The following is a 19629-nucleotide window of genomic DNA, read 5'->3' as shown; positions in this document are numbered from 1 at the left end:
TTGCTACACGTTGCATGCTCCCTCTCGTTTGTTTCTTTTTGCCGGCAATCACGCAACCACCAAGAGAAGTTTCATAACTGGCAAATTCTCCTACACATACGCATACGTAGTGACAGTGATACAGCCTCAATGATTGTAATTTGCAGAGGTCAGCATCACCAATTTCATTGTCATTTTCAGCCAGCATGCAGAGTCATTGGGTCACAGTTAATGTTTAACCATGAAATGGCATGTGCTACACTGTGACTGGTACACAAATGGAAATTAGAGGTCTCCTGACAATTGCCAGGATGACACCTCTACAAACCACATCATTGATCATATTTTACAAAGCCAAATCAACTTTCCAAAGTCAGCCACGTAATAGCAAATTCCACACCTACTATAAGCGAGCTCATCTACCGTTATAAAACTGGCTAAACTATATAGAGTTTACAAAGTATGATGCATACATGTGTACATCACTGGTGACAAAAAAAAGAGACTATTTACATAACTAAGGCAACATGAACGGGCCGGCCAGGCTAAGCCAGCCACGTCACAATGTCGCTGACGGCTGGCGGCGTAGGGGGGGCACCGGGTGGCTGACGACGGTGAAGGGGCCAAAGTGAGGCCTGCCGGGAAACAAGGTGGACATCGGCGACAGTCCCGGAGATGACGCGGCGGAGACGGTGGAACGGGTGGTGGCGTCACATGATGAGCCCGCTGGGAGCACCGTGCTGAACCCAGACAGGTGGTGATTCAGATTGTAGAGCGGGTACGGGGCACGGGAGGCGCGCAGCTCCGCCACCTCCCGCTGGAGCTTACGGTTCTCCCGTGCCAGCGCGTCGCAGCAGCGCTTCAGGCGCTCGCAGTCCGCCTCCGTCTGCTTCAGCTTCGTCCTGTGATAAACATGGTGTTAGATTTCCTCGCTCTTCTGTTTTGGAAAATGGTGACATCAAAAAATGGTATATAAATTACTGCTATATAAATTTTGTTACATACCTGGCTCTTCTGTTTTGGAACCAGACCTCAACTTGGCGCGGTCGAAGGCTCAGCCGGTTGGCTAAACAGCTCTTCTGTTCCTGTATATATGCCGAATGAATATCCAGCTATATCATCCACTTATTTTGATCGATTAAGAAAATATGCAGGCAGAAGGTGCATACCAGGGTTAGCGTGCTGTGCTCTTTGAAGCTACCCTCTAGAAACGCAGACTGTTCCTTGGACAGCCTCAGTTTCTTCCTCACCCTTCCACCTCCATTGTCTTCGTCCTCTGAACCTTCCTCATCAACTCCCTGTGCCACAGGAACCTCCATATGCATGGACGGCGGTGGCAAAGACCTCGCTATCGATGCTCTGCCATCCACCGGAACAGCAGCGTTCACATCAAACCCGCGTGAATTCGCACTCGCTGTACAGATAAAAAGACTCATCAGCATACAAAGACTTTTACAGACACAGAAGCTACGAGCACATAGCAACATATGGATAGACCTACTGGGATGGGAACCGAAAACCGATCAATTCAACAGCTTGTTCCGCAGGATTCTCTTCAACTCACCTGTTTGTGAAGAGGCTTGGCGAAAAGGGCTTGCTCTGACAGGCAGTTCGCGGCATGCTTCGTCGCTATCTTCTTCTCCCTCCGCAGTTTCTATGCTTATCCTCTGGTTATCTTGGTCAGCTCTTTGGGTAGCCGTTACTCGTAGCCCTAGCGCAAGGTCGTCGTGGTCTTCTCCTTGGCATGTCGCCGACGCAGGCATGGTGCTGGCCTTCACTGGAGCTGGAAGATCGCCTAGACTAAGCTCAAGCTCCATGTCAAGGAAAGGGAGGGGTCTTGGAGTGATGAGGCAAAGAGGGAACAAATAGCAAGTACCACATATATAGTAGTGGTCGGCCAATCAAGCAAGTAATCATCGGGTTTGATAAAATAAACTCAAACATGTTAAGTATCAGAGAACACGTTTGGATTGGATTGTTATCTATTGCTTGTCCCATCAACCTCCAATATTATATCATGTTTCCTTCTATTCCAATAATTTAAAAAAATATTATTTATAATGCTAGGCTAAGTGTGCAATCTATTTGAACTTTGAAACTACTCTTATGGAGAGGGTTAACTGGAGATTCATATTTCAACCGAGGTCCACAAAACTATCACTTTGACATTAAAAAAATAAGAGATTCTCAGAGAAGCATTATTACGAGCTATTATGACATTTGCATTTCTCCCACACATTAGGAAGATATAAGACGTTTTCTTTTCTCAAGGAAACAACCATTCTTGTCCTTCCAAGAAAAGGCATGGTTGAAAACCAAATAATTTATGCAACTAGTATCTAGAACACACTTTGTCTTTTCTTAACAAAATTACCGGTTTTGCCCTTCCAAGAAAAGGCATGGTTGAAAGCCAAACAATTTATTCAACTAATAGAGGATTATCATTAATTTGATCAATAATTGTGCTTTGCAAAAATAACATAGAATATGCTTTGTCACAAGATTGCTTGGAAAGTTATCTCTCCTTAAGAAATGATAAGCTTATCGGTAAGAGACAATTCTTACTGTAACAAAACCCGTATAGCAAGGCAGAATGCTCACTGAATTTATCACACTGACTGCTACGGCTGCCTATGGAAATAGGAGTAGTTGGTATCGTGATGTCCATATGTCAAAATCTGAGCTGCGATCATCTTCAAGCTGAGGTGGTCTAGATACTCCACAAATAAGTAGCCATGATGTGACTATCTGGAGTCTAATGTGTGGATAACATGTAACAAACCACTTTTTCAGAAGTTGTAAGAACCACTACACTAGGTAGCAAGTCCAATTGTGTAGCAGATGTCTACATTTCTAGAGTGGCTACGGTTGGATGACAGATCGTGTAGCAGTTGTCAACATTTCTAGAGTGGCTAAGGTTGGATGAGAGACTTGGAAAATATCTTTTTCCACGGATATGCAGGAGAACACACAAGTTAGTACAGGATACAAGCAAACTCCAACCGCCTACAACCCGAGGGCGATGAGACAAGATGCTCTGGTGATCCCCCACAAGAAGAAGTTGTGTTTGCAGTCCTTGTTGATCTTCTATATTGTGTGGCAGATTACACCTTGCAGGTGAATCATTTACCTAGAATTCTGCGACCATCCTTTTTTCCCTCTGAACTTGACAGGTACAGATTGCAGCAGACGGGGAGCTGCAGAGGCACAGGTGTAGAACTGCTTCCAAGGTGAAGATCAGAAGCTGCATCCCTTTCAATCTCATTAATCTGCAAAGGGAGACCTTGCCAGCAGGGTTTTGTGTGGAAGCGCAACCATTTCCATCTGAGCTTCTTATTTTGATCTGAAGTGTCTAATCAAAATGGCTACAAGCCTTGGGCAAGTTTCATCAGTATGAACTATGAAGCTCTAACATGACCACTCGTTCAGACAGTATAAGAGTGATGAGCCCCATTGAATTTGCCCCCATGCATAAGTATTATATTGAGCGCGGGGTCGTGGGCTCGAATCTTCCAGTTTTGACTCCAGTCGGACAAGATTCTGGATCATGCTGATCAAGCAGCCCCTATGCACATGAACTCTCATTTCTTATCCATGGGCGTGCCCGTCTCCAGTGACAAGGATCAGAGATTATAGAGACAAAGAACGGTTCTTTGTCCTTTGTCGTAGTTGCAACAGAAAAGTTGAGGACTTTCACTTTCAGACCTTAACATACACCTACACATTGCTTTCACTAAAATTTCAGCCATAATCTAGTTTGACAACTAGACCAGTAATATGTGTAAAATATTGTTTGAATATATATTTGGGCAGATAAAGTACAGGGAAGGCTGTTCGGCATGGCCAAAGGTACATATATACAAAGGGCAAACTGCCTCTTGACAACTTGTAGATTTGAAACTAATAATGTACAGGAAAAGTGAATGAGCTGAGGTCACCCTTTTGTTCTCACAGAATATTTAATTACAAAACTGATTAGATTTCTTTGCAGATAGACACGATATGACTGTTTGATTTTGGGGAACACTTTGACTCAGTTGAAAGGGCGGATGAGTTTTATGCAAAATAATGTCTTTGTGGAATATAAGCTTTCATAAATCCTTGTTATGGTTAACTAATTTAAAATATTCTCTGACAACAGAAGTCAACTAATATATCATCTATAACTCGCTAACCAATAGCTTGCTTTTTAAGGAATCGTGGTTCGTGGACTGAAGCAACAACACTAAACCCTGGAACAGTACTTACTTTTCAAAATCCGGGCACGTCAATGGATCTTTAGGTTTTAAATTTTTTGTTGAGAAGTTCCTGATAATATTTTGGTGTTGCTAAGTAAATTTCTGATAGCGAAGTGTTATAAAACTGCATTTGGGGTATGAAAACAGCTACGGATCAGAATATAAATGATTCGATGGCACATCGTTGTGTGCTAGAAACCTTCTGCAGTTATATTATGAAACAAGCCTCCCAGTTACAACAATTTGTCGGTAAGAAAAGGATCATTCAATGAATCATTAGGAGAAAGGTTGTGACATCTATCCTGTGATATTTTACTATGTATTGGAGCAACGTACAGCTACCGGGAAGTATGAAAAGTTATTAAAAATTCATAAAATACAGTGAACAAATGAAAACAATAAACCTCCATAAGTTTTTTTGACCGGAAACAACACGACTTTGCTGTGTGTATTTTTATTGTTTTTCAAATATAAATGTACAAGGAAAAGAAAGAAGCAGAATAAAACCTACAACAGGGGTCTGAGCTAGCCCCAAAGAGGTAAACAACGAAAAAACAAGCAGAAAGCTCCACTGACTAGCTCAGGATACATGAAAATGGAAACAAGGCCCTTAATGGATTTTTTTTACCCAGTTCTAAAAACTGTTCCATCTCTTTCTCTTCGAACTATGCAAAATCCACCGTAGCTCCTCTTTAAACTTGCCTCCGCTACAAATGAAAAGAGACTGTGAATGTCAATCCAGTTGCCCGAGACCCCATTTAAAAGAACAACAGTTTTGGAAGTCGTTAGCAGAGAAATCATCCACAAAACCCACCTGCTTATAAGATCCTCATGTTCTCAGGATGGCAAATAAAGCCTCCCATGATACGGCGTCAAACACTTTGGTGAAGTCAAGTTTGAGGACCAAGGCTTTCTTCTGTCTTTTCCTGCAAGTTTGTATAAGGTCCATCGCACACAGGAGGTTGTCGGCTATGGATCTTTTCTTGATGAAACCAGGCTTTTTCGACAAAGATGATGAAACCAGATTGATCAGTAGCCACCAGCAAAGTGATTAGATCCTGAAGCCTACCCGCCAAAAACCTTTGTAATCCGCTTTACAGAGCAGTTAAAAAGGGAAATCAGTCTGAAATTGCTGGGGGGTAGAATCATATTCATATATGACATGTTAATTCTGTTCCAGCTGCACAGACCCATTGAAGAATGGGTCAAAGAAAATAAACATGTCTCCTTTGAGAATATTGGCAGAAGTCCTGATAAAGCGCAGAAGTGGAACCATCCAGAGCTTTTATTCAGCTACCGATAAATATCTCCAAAGCAGAGTGAGAGCCTGGGACACTTACAGTACACATCAATCAGCGCGTCGACCACCAACGCGCCTCACTCCGCAGCACTTTGATATGCATACTCATGTTCTTTCCTGCCGCCAGTATAATGGCAAGCGCAGAGCAAGCACTGACAGTACTAGCTAGCCCAAAGCTGCGTCCCCCAAACGAGACATGTTTCTCCTCTCCACTAAAGAACATAAACTCTTGGTCCAATTCAAGCATGAACAGGTTTGCATCCGCTAAAGAACATATTGTTTCTCCTCTCCACTTACCTACCTAGTGCAAGAATCTAGCTAACGCAACAATAATTCCCACCATATCGATGCGGTAATTTTCCATCTTTCAGAACTGAGAAGCGAGCAGAGCAATGATCTGAATAAACTGACGCGGTTGTAGCCTGCAGGCTGCGGCAGAACGCTAGTTGCAGTGCAGGAATAACCTGCGTGCTTAGTGTGACGTGATGCAGGTCGTAGGCATTCTTCTCGACGTAGATCCCGGCTCACCAGCCCGGTGACGGCGAGTACCTGCGTCCTTCCGCCAGCAAGATTCGATCAATCCACGGTAAAAGAATGTCGAGAATCACGCGCGGAGTGCGTGGGATCCGTTCGAGTTCAGTGAGCAGCGGAGAAGAGCACCACCGGCGGCCACCGTGAGAGGAGGAGGAGGGCGTGGGGGTCGCGCTTCGTCTCGTCGCCGTCGTTCCTCACGCCAGAGACTCGTGCAGCAGCGAGGGGATGCGCGCCGGAGCGGGACGGGACGCAGGCCAGCTCTGCTACGGGTAAGACCAGCTGTGCTGGATCGCTTTTGGTCCCACATCATCGATTTACAACGTTCTGCGCCGATTTATAGGAGTTTTTTCTCTGCACAACTATCATCAAGTAGCAATAGAGTAGGGTCAGGGTGTACTGTATCTTGAATCTACTTCTTTGATCTTCTTTTCTTTTAATGCCATTAGCAGAGGGCGGTTCCAAGGCTGTTAGAAGAATGGCTTTGAAGCACCGATTGAAAAAATGTGTTGAGGGGGTTACATGTGGAAACTACGGGGATGATAAGCTAGAAAAGCGAGGCTTCATGAATTTTATCTTGGAACCACTTGAGCAATAGCTTGGCCATCTGACAGTAATCAGTGTGTGAAAACTGCTAGTCTCTGGTTCATGTTCCGTTGAAATGCCCTGCCGTGCAATGAACCATTAATTAATCACAATGCATTTCAATATTCTAATCAAACAAGCAAAGTGGCAACACCCTTTGGGCAGAGAAAACATGATAAATTTGGTTATGGGCCAATAGCCAGTCATGGACATGTAAAAGGAAAGCTGCATGTAGCACAAAGCATAAAATGCTTCCACTTTACAAGCAGGAGAAGCTAAGCAATCCACTTCCAAGTGATGCATACATAACCCTGTATTTTTCCTGAACATATAGCGGTTATCCTGCAAGTTCAAATATTAGCAATTATGGTTATCCTGCAGTGAAACAATTGGATTCAGAATCTGAACATGGTATTCAGAAAATAGCTTTGTTGTCTCAGCCTTATTTATTTTATGTTGAAGATTAGTGCTGTATTTGCTGTCCTTCAGTTTTATTTTCCTTCTAATGCTTAATGCTAGTTGTCTCAGCCTTATTTATTTTATTGAATCCAGAGGTAACGGCAGGTGTTGGATCAACTATTTGGCCATGCTTGGCTGTTGATATTTCGCACATTATAAAATCATGCTATCTATTTTATTCATTGCAGGTTATGACCTAACCCACACGTAGCAAAGGCATGAGGCAATAAAGGGGATTCACTGGGAATCTATTTGGATGCACTTGCGTTTTTGTAGATGGATGCACTGCTAGTTCACCCTGTAGTTAAACTTGATGGGTGGGTGCAGCAGTGTCTTCTGTTTTGCTCGATGCAAGTTATTGCCACTTGCCAAGGTTTCACTCTGTCTATTGTAAGTGAAATACAATAAAACCGAAACCACTCCAAAATTTTGCACAAAAGCTAGTTCTGAAAACCCATGTGCTCTTTTTTTGTTCAGAAGGAGAGTATGCTGATAAAAATTCACAAGAAGGGACCCTTTAAAACAACTACATGAGTTGTTGACGAAAAGTGAGCTTGCTGAGGTGATTATTCGTAACATGTATTTAGCTTTCCTCTATGTATTTATCATCAGTCCTAGTGGAGCATGTACTGTTCTTTCCCTCAAGAGAGGTACAATTTTTCTTGCAATAGTGGCGATATATGATTTAAATAAAGTCAGAGAACCCTTAAAATAACCTTGCTATTGAAATCCCAGCATCACTGACTTGTCAAACCTTGCTATATACAGATTGCAGTTTAGTTGTACGATGATTCTACGGAAGATCATGTTGACTGCCTGTGAATTTAAAGAATTCATCGTCACATCAATCTCCATTTCTTTGTGAATCTGACGGCTTATCTTGTTTCTCTCAGGTAGTACATCGTGGCTGAGGATATAAAGCAAAGGCCAATGTGCCATGTGAGATCGGCCGAGCCGATGAAATAGCATTGACAGAGCTTATATCCAGCGGTGCTTTGAAGGACGCTAGTGTAGTAGAACAGATGTGAGCTTGACTTGCTCATCTGCAGGTTCCAAGAGACGATACAAAGAGCTACTGGCTTCCTGCTTGACTGCAAGCAAGTTCCTGATATACTTGTAAAGAACCATTTGAGTTGTTGATGCTGCAGCAACATGCTAGTTTTGGAATGGGATTCTATTGCCGGGGCATATTTTTGGGGCATTGCCAAATGCCGATGGAAAATCCAGCCGGGTGTGAACCGGCCTGAACCGTCAAGAGTTCATCTGGACCAAGAAGAACATGACGGCACCTACTGGAAATTAATGCGTAACGCCAGGTGTGTTTACAACAACAAAAAGTGAAATGCAGCCGGGAATACATGCGAGGATGCAGATCTCGAGGTGAGCGTAGCGAGCATATATGTTTTATGTGGCATCAATCAAGTAGTCCTGTGCTTTGAGACTCGGTCTATCTGCGTAAACAAAATATTTCCACTGTTAGTTGTTTGGATGTTATGTAGTAGCCAGCTCAATTTTGTGTTCTTTTCCCAAGTCCGATCAAATATAATACGTATGCAGCAACTAGCAAACGTTGGTTGGTATATACGTATATCATTCTTGTGATAGTTGAAGAGAAGAATTCCTGTCAGGGAGAGAAAAGGCTTTCATCAAAGAAGATGAGATAGGAAGAGCATATGCTTATCATCTTATATGATTGCTCATACACTGACAAATTCTATTGATTCCCCACCACCACCGCCAGTGGCTACTGCTGTTTCCCTCGAGCTGTTCCTCCTCCCACCTGAATCTGCTGGTTGGCACCAAGAGGAGATGATGAAGATGGCCTCTTCTGCCTGCAGGACGCCCCTGCTCCTTTTCCTGCAGGTGGTGCTGGAGGGCCGAGGGGACAGACGGGCAGTGGCCGCATGTGACTTCTTGTTGCCGGAGCTGTACGGCGGCCGATGCGTTCTTGGCAAGGATGCTGGACGTGGGGTGGTGGAGGCAAGGATGACAATGTTTGAATTTGCAACGGCACGAACATGCAAGGAAACAAACACAAGAGGCTACTAGTCTCTGAAGTCTGAACCCAGCAAGCCAAATTGTTCTTCCTCGCTTCACAGACCCAAGGAGGCTTCTCTAGTTCAGGTTCTTAAGTCACCCAAGCAGCATTAGCACCAACAATCAGCATCACATGCATATACTGTACCTGAAATAATTCCTTTTCGAAGTGGCTGATAGTGCAGCCTTCCACCAGTCATCAAACCTAAGAAAGGGCATTTAGTTTAACTTTGTTGCAGTTAGGAATAATCATCAGAGGCATCGAAATCTAGACCTGCAAAATGCTATGGCAAACTAGCTAATGTTTCTTTACTTCTGAAACTAGAAACTATTTGCCTACGTGTTCATTGTTCAGAGTAGTTAAATCAATCTTATTTTCCTTGGACCCGACCAAAGCGGGCGCCAATTCATAACAGGAGAAAATGTTGAGACAGATGACTCATGTCTTCTTACAAGCCAGAACCAGAGAGAAAGGGGAAACCAAAGAAGAAAGACAACACAAGCACAAACCACAGAGCTAAGAAGAAAAACTACAGAAGGGGAAAGATCACAAACGGGCAGATGCAGCACTCATGGAGGCAGGTAAACATTTCCCAGAGTTAAGATGAACCAAAACACAAATGCATACGGATACATCATGTCCTACAGATGTACGGCGATTCTCTGTCGCTTCATAGATTACAACGAGTTTGCTACGATGGTGCAAACTGGGAACTGATAGTTATCAGTACAAATATGGGAAATTGTTGATGGTATGCAACTGCAAAACGGTATAAATCAGCCATGGGCAGATAGATAGACGATGAGACAGAGGCACGAAATCTTGTTGTCCTCATTTTCCAATTAATTTAGCTATTTCTCTTCGGTGCCTCCAGTCTCTTGAAGAACAAAACATAGTCAGTAAAAGCAAACTGGGACTATTGGGAACTTTGAACAAAAGGGAAGTAAAGCTGGACAGCAAATGAGTGTTAGAAAAAATACCTTAGGCGGGATATTTTGTTGATCTGCTCCGCTTCCTTTAACTTCGGGCACATGGATATCTCCACAGTCTTTATTTTTGCAACTGCCTTTGCTCCACCAATTGAAACTAGGTTTGGACAATCCTTGATCACCAATTTCTCAAGTGATGCAAGATTACCGAGCCAAATGTCACTTGGAATGGATGTTATACCGGTGCATCCACCCATGTTCAGTGAGACAAGGGAGGTGAGGTTCCGTAGGCAGTTAAGAACATATGGAGAGGCATCCCCACATCGCATTAAGCTGAGCCTTTGAAGAGATGATGGCAGTGCTAATCCTTGTTGCCAGCTGAGACTTGGGCACTGTAAAACCTCCATATGTTTTAGATTAGAAAAACTCCCAAACCTTTCAGCTGGAAGAGAAAGTAACTCGTGACAATGTCTGATGTTAATTTCCTCAATAGCAGGTAGATATTCTTGTGTTAGGAGGTCATCAAGCGTGGACAATTTATCACAGTATATAACTGTTAGGATCCTAAGGGATGAGAATGCTGTAAGGCTGCCTCCAATAGATGCAAGAGCTTTGCATCTAATGATTAACTCCCGTAGAGATGGAAGACTCCACATTTCTAGATCAATGGATGTGACAAACTCCCATTCCAAATGAAAGTAGGTGAGGGAGCAGCAGTCAATAGTCCAAAAGAGACCAGAACTATGCAGGCCGAGTTTCTTAAGGGACGACGATACCAATCTTTGGGAGCAGAATTTTGGACAATGGTGCACCTCCAGTTCTTCAAGGAAATGAAAATCCCCAAACTTCTCAGTTGCTACTGATGCTAACATGTTGCACTTTTTAATTCTTATTTTCTTGATGGCTGGTACATAATCGGGATGCAGAAAATGCTCGATGCTTGATATATTGTCGCACCCATCAATGGTTACCTCTTCCAGGCACAAGAATATAGCAACTGCAGGTATCGCATTTATGTTTATTCCACGTGAGATAAAGGGAGGTGATATGCTCCCAAGTTGAAAACAACATTCAAAAGTAAGTGATTTTAAGCTTGTCAGGTTTTTTGGTTGAAACCAACTTGGGAGCGAGATACTGTCATAATATTTTAGGACGAGAGACTTCAGACTGAGAGGAGGCTGCAGAACTTCAACCACTTCTATATCATTGTTGGGGATATAAAGCCCATGGTAATATATGGCATGATCCTCAGGCTTCCCCATATCCAGTTTCAACCCATGAAGATATTTCTTATTCTTCAGGTCTGCTTCTGCGGCATGATCCTTACTTAGCACGCGAACATCAATAAGCTGCAAGTGCCCACGAAACCGGTTCAGATTCTTTAGTAACGTAAATTCTCTGCACTTATTGGTGTGACCAAGACACATACGACGCCCATCATAATATGTTAATCCAACTGATTCGAACTTCCGTAAACTAATCAACTTAATAAAGCCATCGGGCAAGCTCTCTAGCCTGCAATTCTTGGCATATAAAATCCGCAAATGATAAAGCCAACAAAATGTTGAAGGAATTTTCTTCAAAGGACGAGCTTTGACGATCTCAATGTACCGAAGATGCTTCCAGTTGCCAATATTATCTGGTAACTCATCTGTGGAGACACAAGAAATGACGCGCATACGCGGAAGTTTAGTACACCATTTGCTCATTACAAAGCCTGCTTTCTTCTTTAAATCCTTCTTGCAAATTATGGTACGCAACTTTGTGTACTTGCATAGCCTCAACAAGCTGGAATCATCAAACTCACTGCTAGGGAGTACATAGAGATGACGGACATTTTGGGGAACCTTATCCAAGTCACTCTTATTTCTTAAGATGCAACAATCCTGCTTTGAAACCATTTGTGCCATATCATGTAGCAAGTCATGAATGACATATCTACTGCTGATTTTTTGGAAGAAGGATCGTGTGACAAGGTCTTCAAAATACTGATAACCAATATCTTGAATCGGAATACCACCTTGAGGATCCACAAGGCCTTCTGCCGCCCAAATTTCAACTAAGAGTGTCTTATCAAATTTGTAATCTTTGGGGTACACAGCACAAAATGCAAAGCATTGCTTCAAATAGAACGGTAAATACATGTAGCTCAACCGAAGTGCAGGCAAAATGTCAGTCTCCTCTTGTTTCAACTCCCACAGTTCACTCTCACGTATGGAATTCCAATGCGATGCTTGAAGGTCCATGCTTAACATGCGCCCTAGAGTTTTTGCGGCCAAAGGTGAACCCTTCAGCTTAGGAAGTATACATTTACCAATGTGCTCTAACTCAGGATCACTGTTAGAACCCTCTGATCCAAACGCACACAATTTGAAGAAATTCCAAAAGATGTCGTCCTTCAGACCTTCAACTATAATCGGCTCCATTGTGCGTACCCCCTGGGAAACATTTGGACATCTAGTGGTGACCAACATTGTACTTCCATCTAGGGCACTTCTAAAAGGTGCACAAAACCTCTTCCAACACTGCCCATTTTCCTTCAAGGCATCATCCCACGTGTCATCAAGAACTATCAATAACCTTTTGTTGTTCACATGGTTAGAGAGAGCACGCTGAAGAGAATCCAAATTATCACTGGTTGCCTCATTTCCAGTACATGATTGTATTACTTCTTTAGTTAACCTCTTCACATCAAAGTCATCTAAAACACAAATCCAAATTATCAGTTCAAAGTGAGATTTCACTTGTTGATGGCTACAAATATGTTGGGCCAATGTAGTCTTTCCAACACCACCAATTCCAACAATTGGCAAAACAGGAAGATCCAATGCTCTTGATTCATTACTAACATGGTTGCTTGCTGATGCATTGATTGAACTAGTTTTAGTTGCTCTCTTGCGTTTTGAAATTGTAGGTACATTGAGAAATCCCAATAGCTGCTTTAGTTCCTTGTCACGACCAAATATTTTTGTTTCATTTGGCAAGGATGTGGTCTCTGGCCTGACTAATTTGTCAAAGCATCGTGTAACTCCACGAAGCCCCATATTTTCTAGCTGACTTGAAAGATGGTTCAACCTCAATTGTTTTTCGACAAAGGATGGATTTTATTGACTCAAAACGAAGCATCAAGTAAATACAAACACAGTGAGCACACACCCGGCCTCTGCATAGCTAAGATGCACACAGCCAACACCAACACACACAGGAAAACCCGCTGGCAAATAGCAAAGTCATATAAGACCAAAGCTATGCCTAAACGAGAAAAAAAACAAATCGAACAAATCTGCGATCGACAAAATACAACAACAACTGTATCCGCACCAACCATCTCATGACACCATAATGACAATGAGGTTCTTCAACAGCAACGCCTTCATGAAGGGAGCGACGCTCTACGGCACCGTCATCGGATCCAGCCATCAAAGGTCAGATTCTAAGTTTTCACCCTGAAGAACCAGTCTGAGCAAATCCGAGCAATGCCTTCAACAAGGTAACGACACAAAGCATCGCCCTTGCCATGTATGACCAACTTGTGCCAGACCTAGGTTTTCACCCCGGAGCTCAAGACCAGGTACTTGAGAAGCACCACCATTTGAGTCAATCATATGTTGTCGTCACCACTTTTCCACAATCCAAGCAGCTGCATGTGCTGGGCTAGAAAGCCGACCTCCGCCACTGCACAACCTTACCCTCTGCGTCAAGCCGTCGTCCATATATTGCATCTCACGGTCAAAGGCAACCACCAGATCAGAAAGGAGAAATCCTCGCGAAGATCTTTCGGTGGTCTTCGCAATCCGTAGATAGACGCCACACAAAGCCAGAGTGATCACTATGGACCAACACGTACGGTGCAGCACATCATCATCATCGTTGATTGCCACCTCGCCGAAGAGAGTTTTGTCCAAGCCATCGACCTAGGAGCCGACATGGCCGGATCTGAAGCACGGAAAGCAGAATTGTCCGGCAGCCAAGAACCATGGCGCTGCATCACGCATGGCAGCAGCACCCATAGTTTCTTGGCCTAACTCCACCGAGACGTGGTCAGGCCCAATGCCAAGTAGCAGCCCAGCCGCCACACAAGCAATCAGATCTGATCATCACGTCGCACATGCCTCACGCCCCGACACAGCCTCGCTGCCATGCCGCCGGTGATCGCTGCTGCGCCCCACGTGAGGACACCGAGAACAGCCACCGGTCGTCGGGATCCCGGACGAGTCCCGACGCACGCCGACGTGCCGCCCGGAGCTGCCGCCCTACAGACCGGAGGCCGCCGCGGGAAGGCGCCCCGCCGCCGCCGTCGGCCGCGCGGGCTTCGCCAGGAGGCGTCCTCCAGCGGCGGCGCGGCGGCGAGACGAGAAAGGAGCGGCGGCGGCGCTACGAGAACGGTCGCGCCCGAGTCGCCCAGGGCTAGGCGACGCGGGGCGTTTTTTTTAATCTTGATCGAGCTTGACCTAGCTCTCGTCCTTCAACCTCAATTGTACATCATTCAGTTTGTTGAAGCTGCCTTGTACGACGGTATGAAAGAAGTCAATGAAAGAAGATTGGCTTGCATTGCCCTCCACTTGTACCTTCTTCTCGTACCATCCAAATTCATCAAGAAGATCCTCGGCCTCAGCTACTGCATCCTTGAGATTAGGAAGGAGCTTGGCCACAACAGGTTCGTGGCTTCTCCACTCTGCTTTATTAACGAGGTCGTACATTGCAGGAAGGGTGTCCCTGAGGCGTTGTAGGCCACTCTCCAACTGCAACACATGGTCCTGGAGAATCTGCTCCTGTGAGCCACTCCATCGGGAGTAAAGAGAGGGAATGGCAGATTTGGCCCATTGAAACAAAGTGACACATTCGTTGACGGCACCAACGACCCCAACAGCGGATAAGCTCATGCTGGCTGGAATAGACATCTATATCCGTTCTGCGAGCAAGCGGTCGATGCAATTAGCATTGAGGAAGTAATTGTTCTAGTCAGATTATATAACAAGCTGACTATTTGTATACAACAAACCAACTATTGTAGTGATTATTTTCTCAAATATGTTTCCATAAAAAAATCCCATGAAGTTAGTTTCAACTGATAAGTTAGAGAAATGTCATGAAATGAGAATTAGTTGATAAATTTTAAATACTTCTTTGCAACTGTTAAGTGTTAACCCCTGACCAGAAATCACGTACGTAAAACATACAACGGAATATTCAAGTGAGATTCATTCACACATGAAACTCATTTTAATTATGATTTATGCAAGTGATATCTTTTCTTCAACTTTAGAGCTAAAATAGTGGGCTGGGTTCTATGTTGAACAAAACATGGGAAAATACAGAAGGTTACGGGGAACGAGGATAGAGAAATGAAGTCGTAGAAGAAAGCAAGGTTCAAGGCTCACCTCGACCCGTGCTGCTTGCCGTCGAAGAGCGATTCAGCGTCAAATGCGCAGCAGCAGGAACTAGAAAGAGGAGAGAAATCTTGGATGGGTGTGAGGGAGACGGAGCCTAACAATAACAATGTTTTGGAAAAAGCCAATTCTAGGCGGAGAAACCAACCATGGTCACGGCCGGCCTCACAACTTTGTCCGCCTGCGGCAACAATGAGGTGACATACATATATGATCCCTCAATTCCTAAATATAAGTATTTGTATAGATTCAACAAGTGACTACATACAGAGCAAAATGAATGAATCTACACTCTAAAATGCATCTATATACATCCGTATGTTGTTCACAGTGAAATCTCTACAAAGACTTATATTTAGGAATGGAGGGAGTAGATATCATCGTATCTTAAGTTTGTGATGCTAGCTGCTCCTTGTTGCATATCCTAGTTTTTTTCCAAGCTGGACACGGTCACTAAGACAAATGAATTGAATACACAGCAAGCTGAGTACTGACAAACTGTTTTCTTTAGTTACTGAAACCTCACAGGTGCTACAAGAGTGGTTCATGGATAGAACACCAGTAAGAGTGGCAAAAGAAGTAGAGGATGCCACTCCAGTAGCAACAGAAATGGGCAAAAACGTCACCTTTCGATGATCGAGGCCAAGGGGATCGAATGCTTAGCAAGGTGAAACGAAGGCCACCGATTTGGCTGCACCCAAGAACACAGATGACCAATCCACGCGGCGAGATGCATATGCTGCAGAAGCCTAGACACCAGTATTTGTTTGGCTACAAGAATTCTTCAGACGTCCAGGACACACCTCAAAGCCACTGCATTATTGGAGGTCATCACATACAGGCTTTCATTCATTTAGTTAAATCTACGACGGAGTTTGCACTTCCAACAGTGTCTTGCTATTAAGTGTGAAGATAACTAACTGATAACATCGCTAGTTAGTGGGATCCTCGGCAAGTTCCCGGTGCCATCAGAACCAGCTGTTACAAGTGTTAGATGTGTATAGCCCTTTTCGGTTTATCCCCATTGTATAAGGGGTCTCTTGCACTTTATCTTACACATGTATATGTACTGCCTTTGGCCCTCCTGTCAATATAGTTGCTGATTATCCAACATGGTATCAGATGTCAGGCTAGCCCCTTCCTTCCGCACGACGCAACTCCGTGCCCCTCGTTCCTAGCATGCTCGTCTCCGGCCGTCTGGCCGTTGTCTTTCCAGCCCCGCTTTGCTGCTCCTCCAGGTGCTGTCCCGTCCGGCCGCTGTCTTGCCCGGTCGATTCGTCCGGCAGCCGCCCGGCTTGGCTGCTGCTCCGTCCGGCGCCATCTTGTCCAGTCGCCCCGACCGGCTGTTGTGGCCGCTGCCGCGTCTGGCCAGCCCCGTCCGGCCGCCGTCGCGCTCGGCCAGCCCAGTTCTGCGGCCGCTGTCCCGCTCGGCGCTGGTCGCCCTGTCCAGCCGCGGGCGCTGTCCCGCTGAAGCTGCAGGTGCTGTGCCGTTCGAGGCACTCGATCTGGTTTGGATCGATCCAGATCGATCCTCCGCCTCTGCCTAGCGCCAGATCGATCCTCCGCCTCTGCCTAGCGTTGTCTCGAGCGCTCCTGCCCGCCCCTCTCGATCCAGATCGAGTCTGCATCCGTTGACAAAAAAAAGAGAGAAAGAAAAGACAATACTCGCTATGTCTTCTTCGGGCTATGTCGCTGTTCCTAGGTGTTCGGTGATCTTCGATGGCACCAACTATGCTGAGTTTGTGGGCTTTATGCGCATCCATATGCGTGGTCTTCTTCTGTGGGGTGTTCTCTCTGGTGAGGTTCCTTCTCCGCCATGCCCTGTTGCGCCAGTGGCCCCCATCCCACCGGTGCCACCGGTACTTGCTGCTGATGCTTCTCAGGCTGACCGGGATGTAGCCAAGGCTCTCGATGATGATGCCGTTGATGCTTATGACCAGCAGGTATCAGCTTATTCCGATGCTCTTTCTGTGTACCGCGATGATCTGTCTGCTTATACTCAGTGGTGCAATGATGATGCTCGTGCTGCTGCTGTTCTCACTGCGAGTGTCCTCCCTCAGTTTGCTTCGGAGTTCATGGGCCTTGGCACAATTGCAGCGATGTGGTCTTATCTCTGTCAGCGCTATCAGCCATCCGATGATGCTCTCTACCTATCTGTGGTGCGTCAGGAGCACGCACTTCAGCAAGGTGATTCCTCTGTTGATGAGTTCTATTCACAGTGCTCTGCCATCTGGCGTCAGCTTGACTCTCTTCGGACAGTTGTTTGCGGAACTTGCCGTTGCTGTCAAACTACACGGTCCGATTTGGAGTTTCAGAGGGTTCATGAGTTCTTATCTCGTCTCCGCTCTGAGTTCGAGCCTCGACGTGCTCACCTGCTTGCTCGCGGTAGTGTTCCTATCTCGGAGGTACTTGGTGAGCTTCATGCTGAGGAGACCCGCCTTCGCTCTGCTGGGTTACTTGTGGTTCATTCCGTCTTGGCTGCCCGAGCTCCTGTGTCATCTGCTCGCCTCACTGCTCCACCGCTCCTGCCTACTCCTTCAGGGGGGGGGGTGAGTCACCCTTCTTATGCTGAGAAGGGTACGTCGCGCCGAGACACCTTCTGTGGTTACTGCTCTTGGTCAGGACACCCAGAGTCTGACTGTCGCCAGAAGAAGCGAGACCAGAGGCGTTCCTCTTCCAGTGGGACTCCAGCGTCTTCCTCGACTCCGTCACTCACTGACCAGGATATTGTACGCCTCAAGCGTCTACTTGCTTCCTCTGGCTCCTCGGCGACTGGTTCCGCTGCTGCTGTGACTGCATCTACCTCCCCATCACCGCAGGCATCTACACAGTCAGGTACATCTTCGTGGGTTCTGGATTCTGGAGCTTCTTTTCATATGTCTTCTGATTCTTCTGTCCTGTCTTCTCTCCAACCTCTTGATTCGCCTGTTAATATTCTTACCGCCGATGGCACACCTCTTTCTGTTACTAGTCGTGGTATTCTTTCCACTCCATCCTTTTCTGTTCCTAGTGTTTCACATGTTCCTCGCCTTACCATGAATCTTTTTTCCACTGCCCAACTTACTGATTCTGGTTGTCGTGTCATTCTTGATACCGACTCTTGCTCCATTCAGGACCGTCGCACCAAGGCTTTGGTTGGTGCTGGCCCTCGGCGCCGTGAGTCAGAGGGCCTTTGGGAGGTTGACTGGCTATGTGTTCCTTCCGCTGCCACCACTTCTGCCAGCTCTCATGCTCTTGCTGCCTCTTCGTCTGCGTCCTTCCAGCAGTGGCATCATCGTCTTGGTCACATATGTGGCTCTCGCTTGTCATCATTAGTGCGTCAGGGCCTCTTAGGGTCTATATCCGGAGATGTTTCTTTACATTGTAATGGTTGTATACTTGGCAAACAGACTCAGTTACCTTATCCTACCAGTGAGTCGGTATCTCAGCGCCCTTTTGACTTACTTCATTCTGATGTCTGGGGTCCCGCTCCCTTTGATTCGAAAGGTGGTCATCGCTACTATGTCTTGTTTATTGATGATTTCTCTCGCTACACTTGGCTCTACTTTATGAAATCTCGTAGCGAGGTTCTCTCTATATACAAACGTTTTGCTGCCATGGTTCATACCCAGTTTTCCACGCCTATCCGTACTTTTCGTGCTGACTCTGCTGGAGAGTATATCTCCCAGCTGTTGCGTGGTTTTCTCGCGAAACAGGGCACTCTTGCCCAGTTCTCCTGTCCTGGTGCTCATGCTTAGAATGGCGTTGCCGAACGCAAGCATCGCCATCTGCTTGAGACAGCTCGTGCGATGATAATTGCTGCTTCTCTTCCACCCCACTTTTGGGCTGAGGCTGTTTCTGCATCCACCTATCTCATCAACATCCAGCCCTCGACTGCTCTGCAGGGTGGTATTCCTATGGAGTGTCTCACTGGTCGCTCTCCTGACTACTCATTTCTCCGTATGTTTGGATGTGTGTGCTATGTCCTTCTTGCCCCGCGAGAACGTACCAAACTGACTGCTCAGTCGATTGAGTGTCTTTTTCTTGGCTACAGTGATGAGCACAAGGGCTATCGTTGTTGGGATCCCATTGGCCGTCGCTTGCGCATCTCGCGTGATGTGACTTTTGACGAGTCTCGTTCTTACTACCCACGCTCTTCTTCTTCGAGCTTCTCTGTGGATGACATTTCTTTTCTTCTCCT

The 19629-nt window shown here is 45.5% G+C and overlaps 2 protein-coding genes, 1 long non-coding RNA gene and 1 pseudogene across 3 annotated transcripts; 2 read left to right on the top strand and 2 right to left on the bottom strand.

Moving 5' to 3' along the window:
* Positions 1 to 247: 247 nt before the first annotated feature.
* LOC125539762 (homeobox-leucine zipper protein HOX7-like) lies at positions 248 to 1847 on the bottom strand. Its single transcript, XM_048703273.2, has 4 exons — positions 1544 to 1847; positions 1149 to 1393; positions 985 to 1064; positions 248 to 881 (listed from the first exon to the last, which is right to left on the bottom strand). The coding sequence occupies exons 1-4, from the start codon at positions 1794 to 1796 to the stop codon at positions 539 to 541; spliced, it is 921 nt and encodes a 306-aa protein (XP_048559230.1). The 5' UTR covers positions 1797 to 1847; the 3' UTR covers positions 248 to 538.
* A 5433-nt stretch (positions 1848 to 7280) lies between these two features.
* LOC147992436 (uncharacterized) lies at positions 7281 to 8719 on the top strand. Its single transcript, XR_015615342.1, has 3 exons — positions 7281 to 7482; positions 7570 to 7654; positions 7986 to 8719. It is a non-coding gene; the product is annotated as an uncharacterized LOC147992436 (long non-coding RNA).
* Positions 8720 to 9536: 817 nt separating this feature from the next.
* On the bottom strand, positions 9537 to 14979 carry LOC125533183 (putative disease resistance protein RGA4). The gene is made up of 4 exons (XM_087540485.1): positions 14530 to 14979; positions 11485 to 13134; positions 11129 to 11385; positions 9537 to 11056 (listed from the first exon to the last, which is right to left on the bottom strand). The coding sequence occupies exons 1-4, from the start codon at positions 14958 to 14960 to the stop codon at positions 10098 to 10100; spliced, it is 3297 nt and encodes a 1098-aa protein (XP_087396611.1). The 5' UTR covers positions 14961 to 14979; the 3' UTR covers positions 9537 to 10097.
* A 2140-nt stretch (positions 14980 to 17119) lies between these two features.
* Positions 17120 to 18336, top strand: LOC147992435 (uncharacterized; annotated as a pseudogene).
* The last annotated feature ends 1293 nt before the right edge of the window (positions 18337 to 19629 follow it).

This window comes from Triticum urartu, chromosome 1A, assembly GCF_056163025.1.
Source record: "Triticum urartu cultivar PI428250 chromosome 1A, HENAU_Tu73, whole genome shotgun sequence".
Taxonomy (NCBI): domain Eukaryota; kingdom Viridiplantae; phylum Streptophyta; class Magnoliopsida; order Poales; family Poaceae; genus Triticum; species Triticum urartu.
The sequence above is the reverse complement of the archived record's forward strand: the minus strand, read 5'-3'. Positions and strand labels throughout refer to the sequence as shown.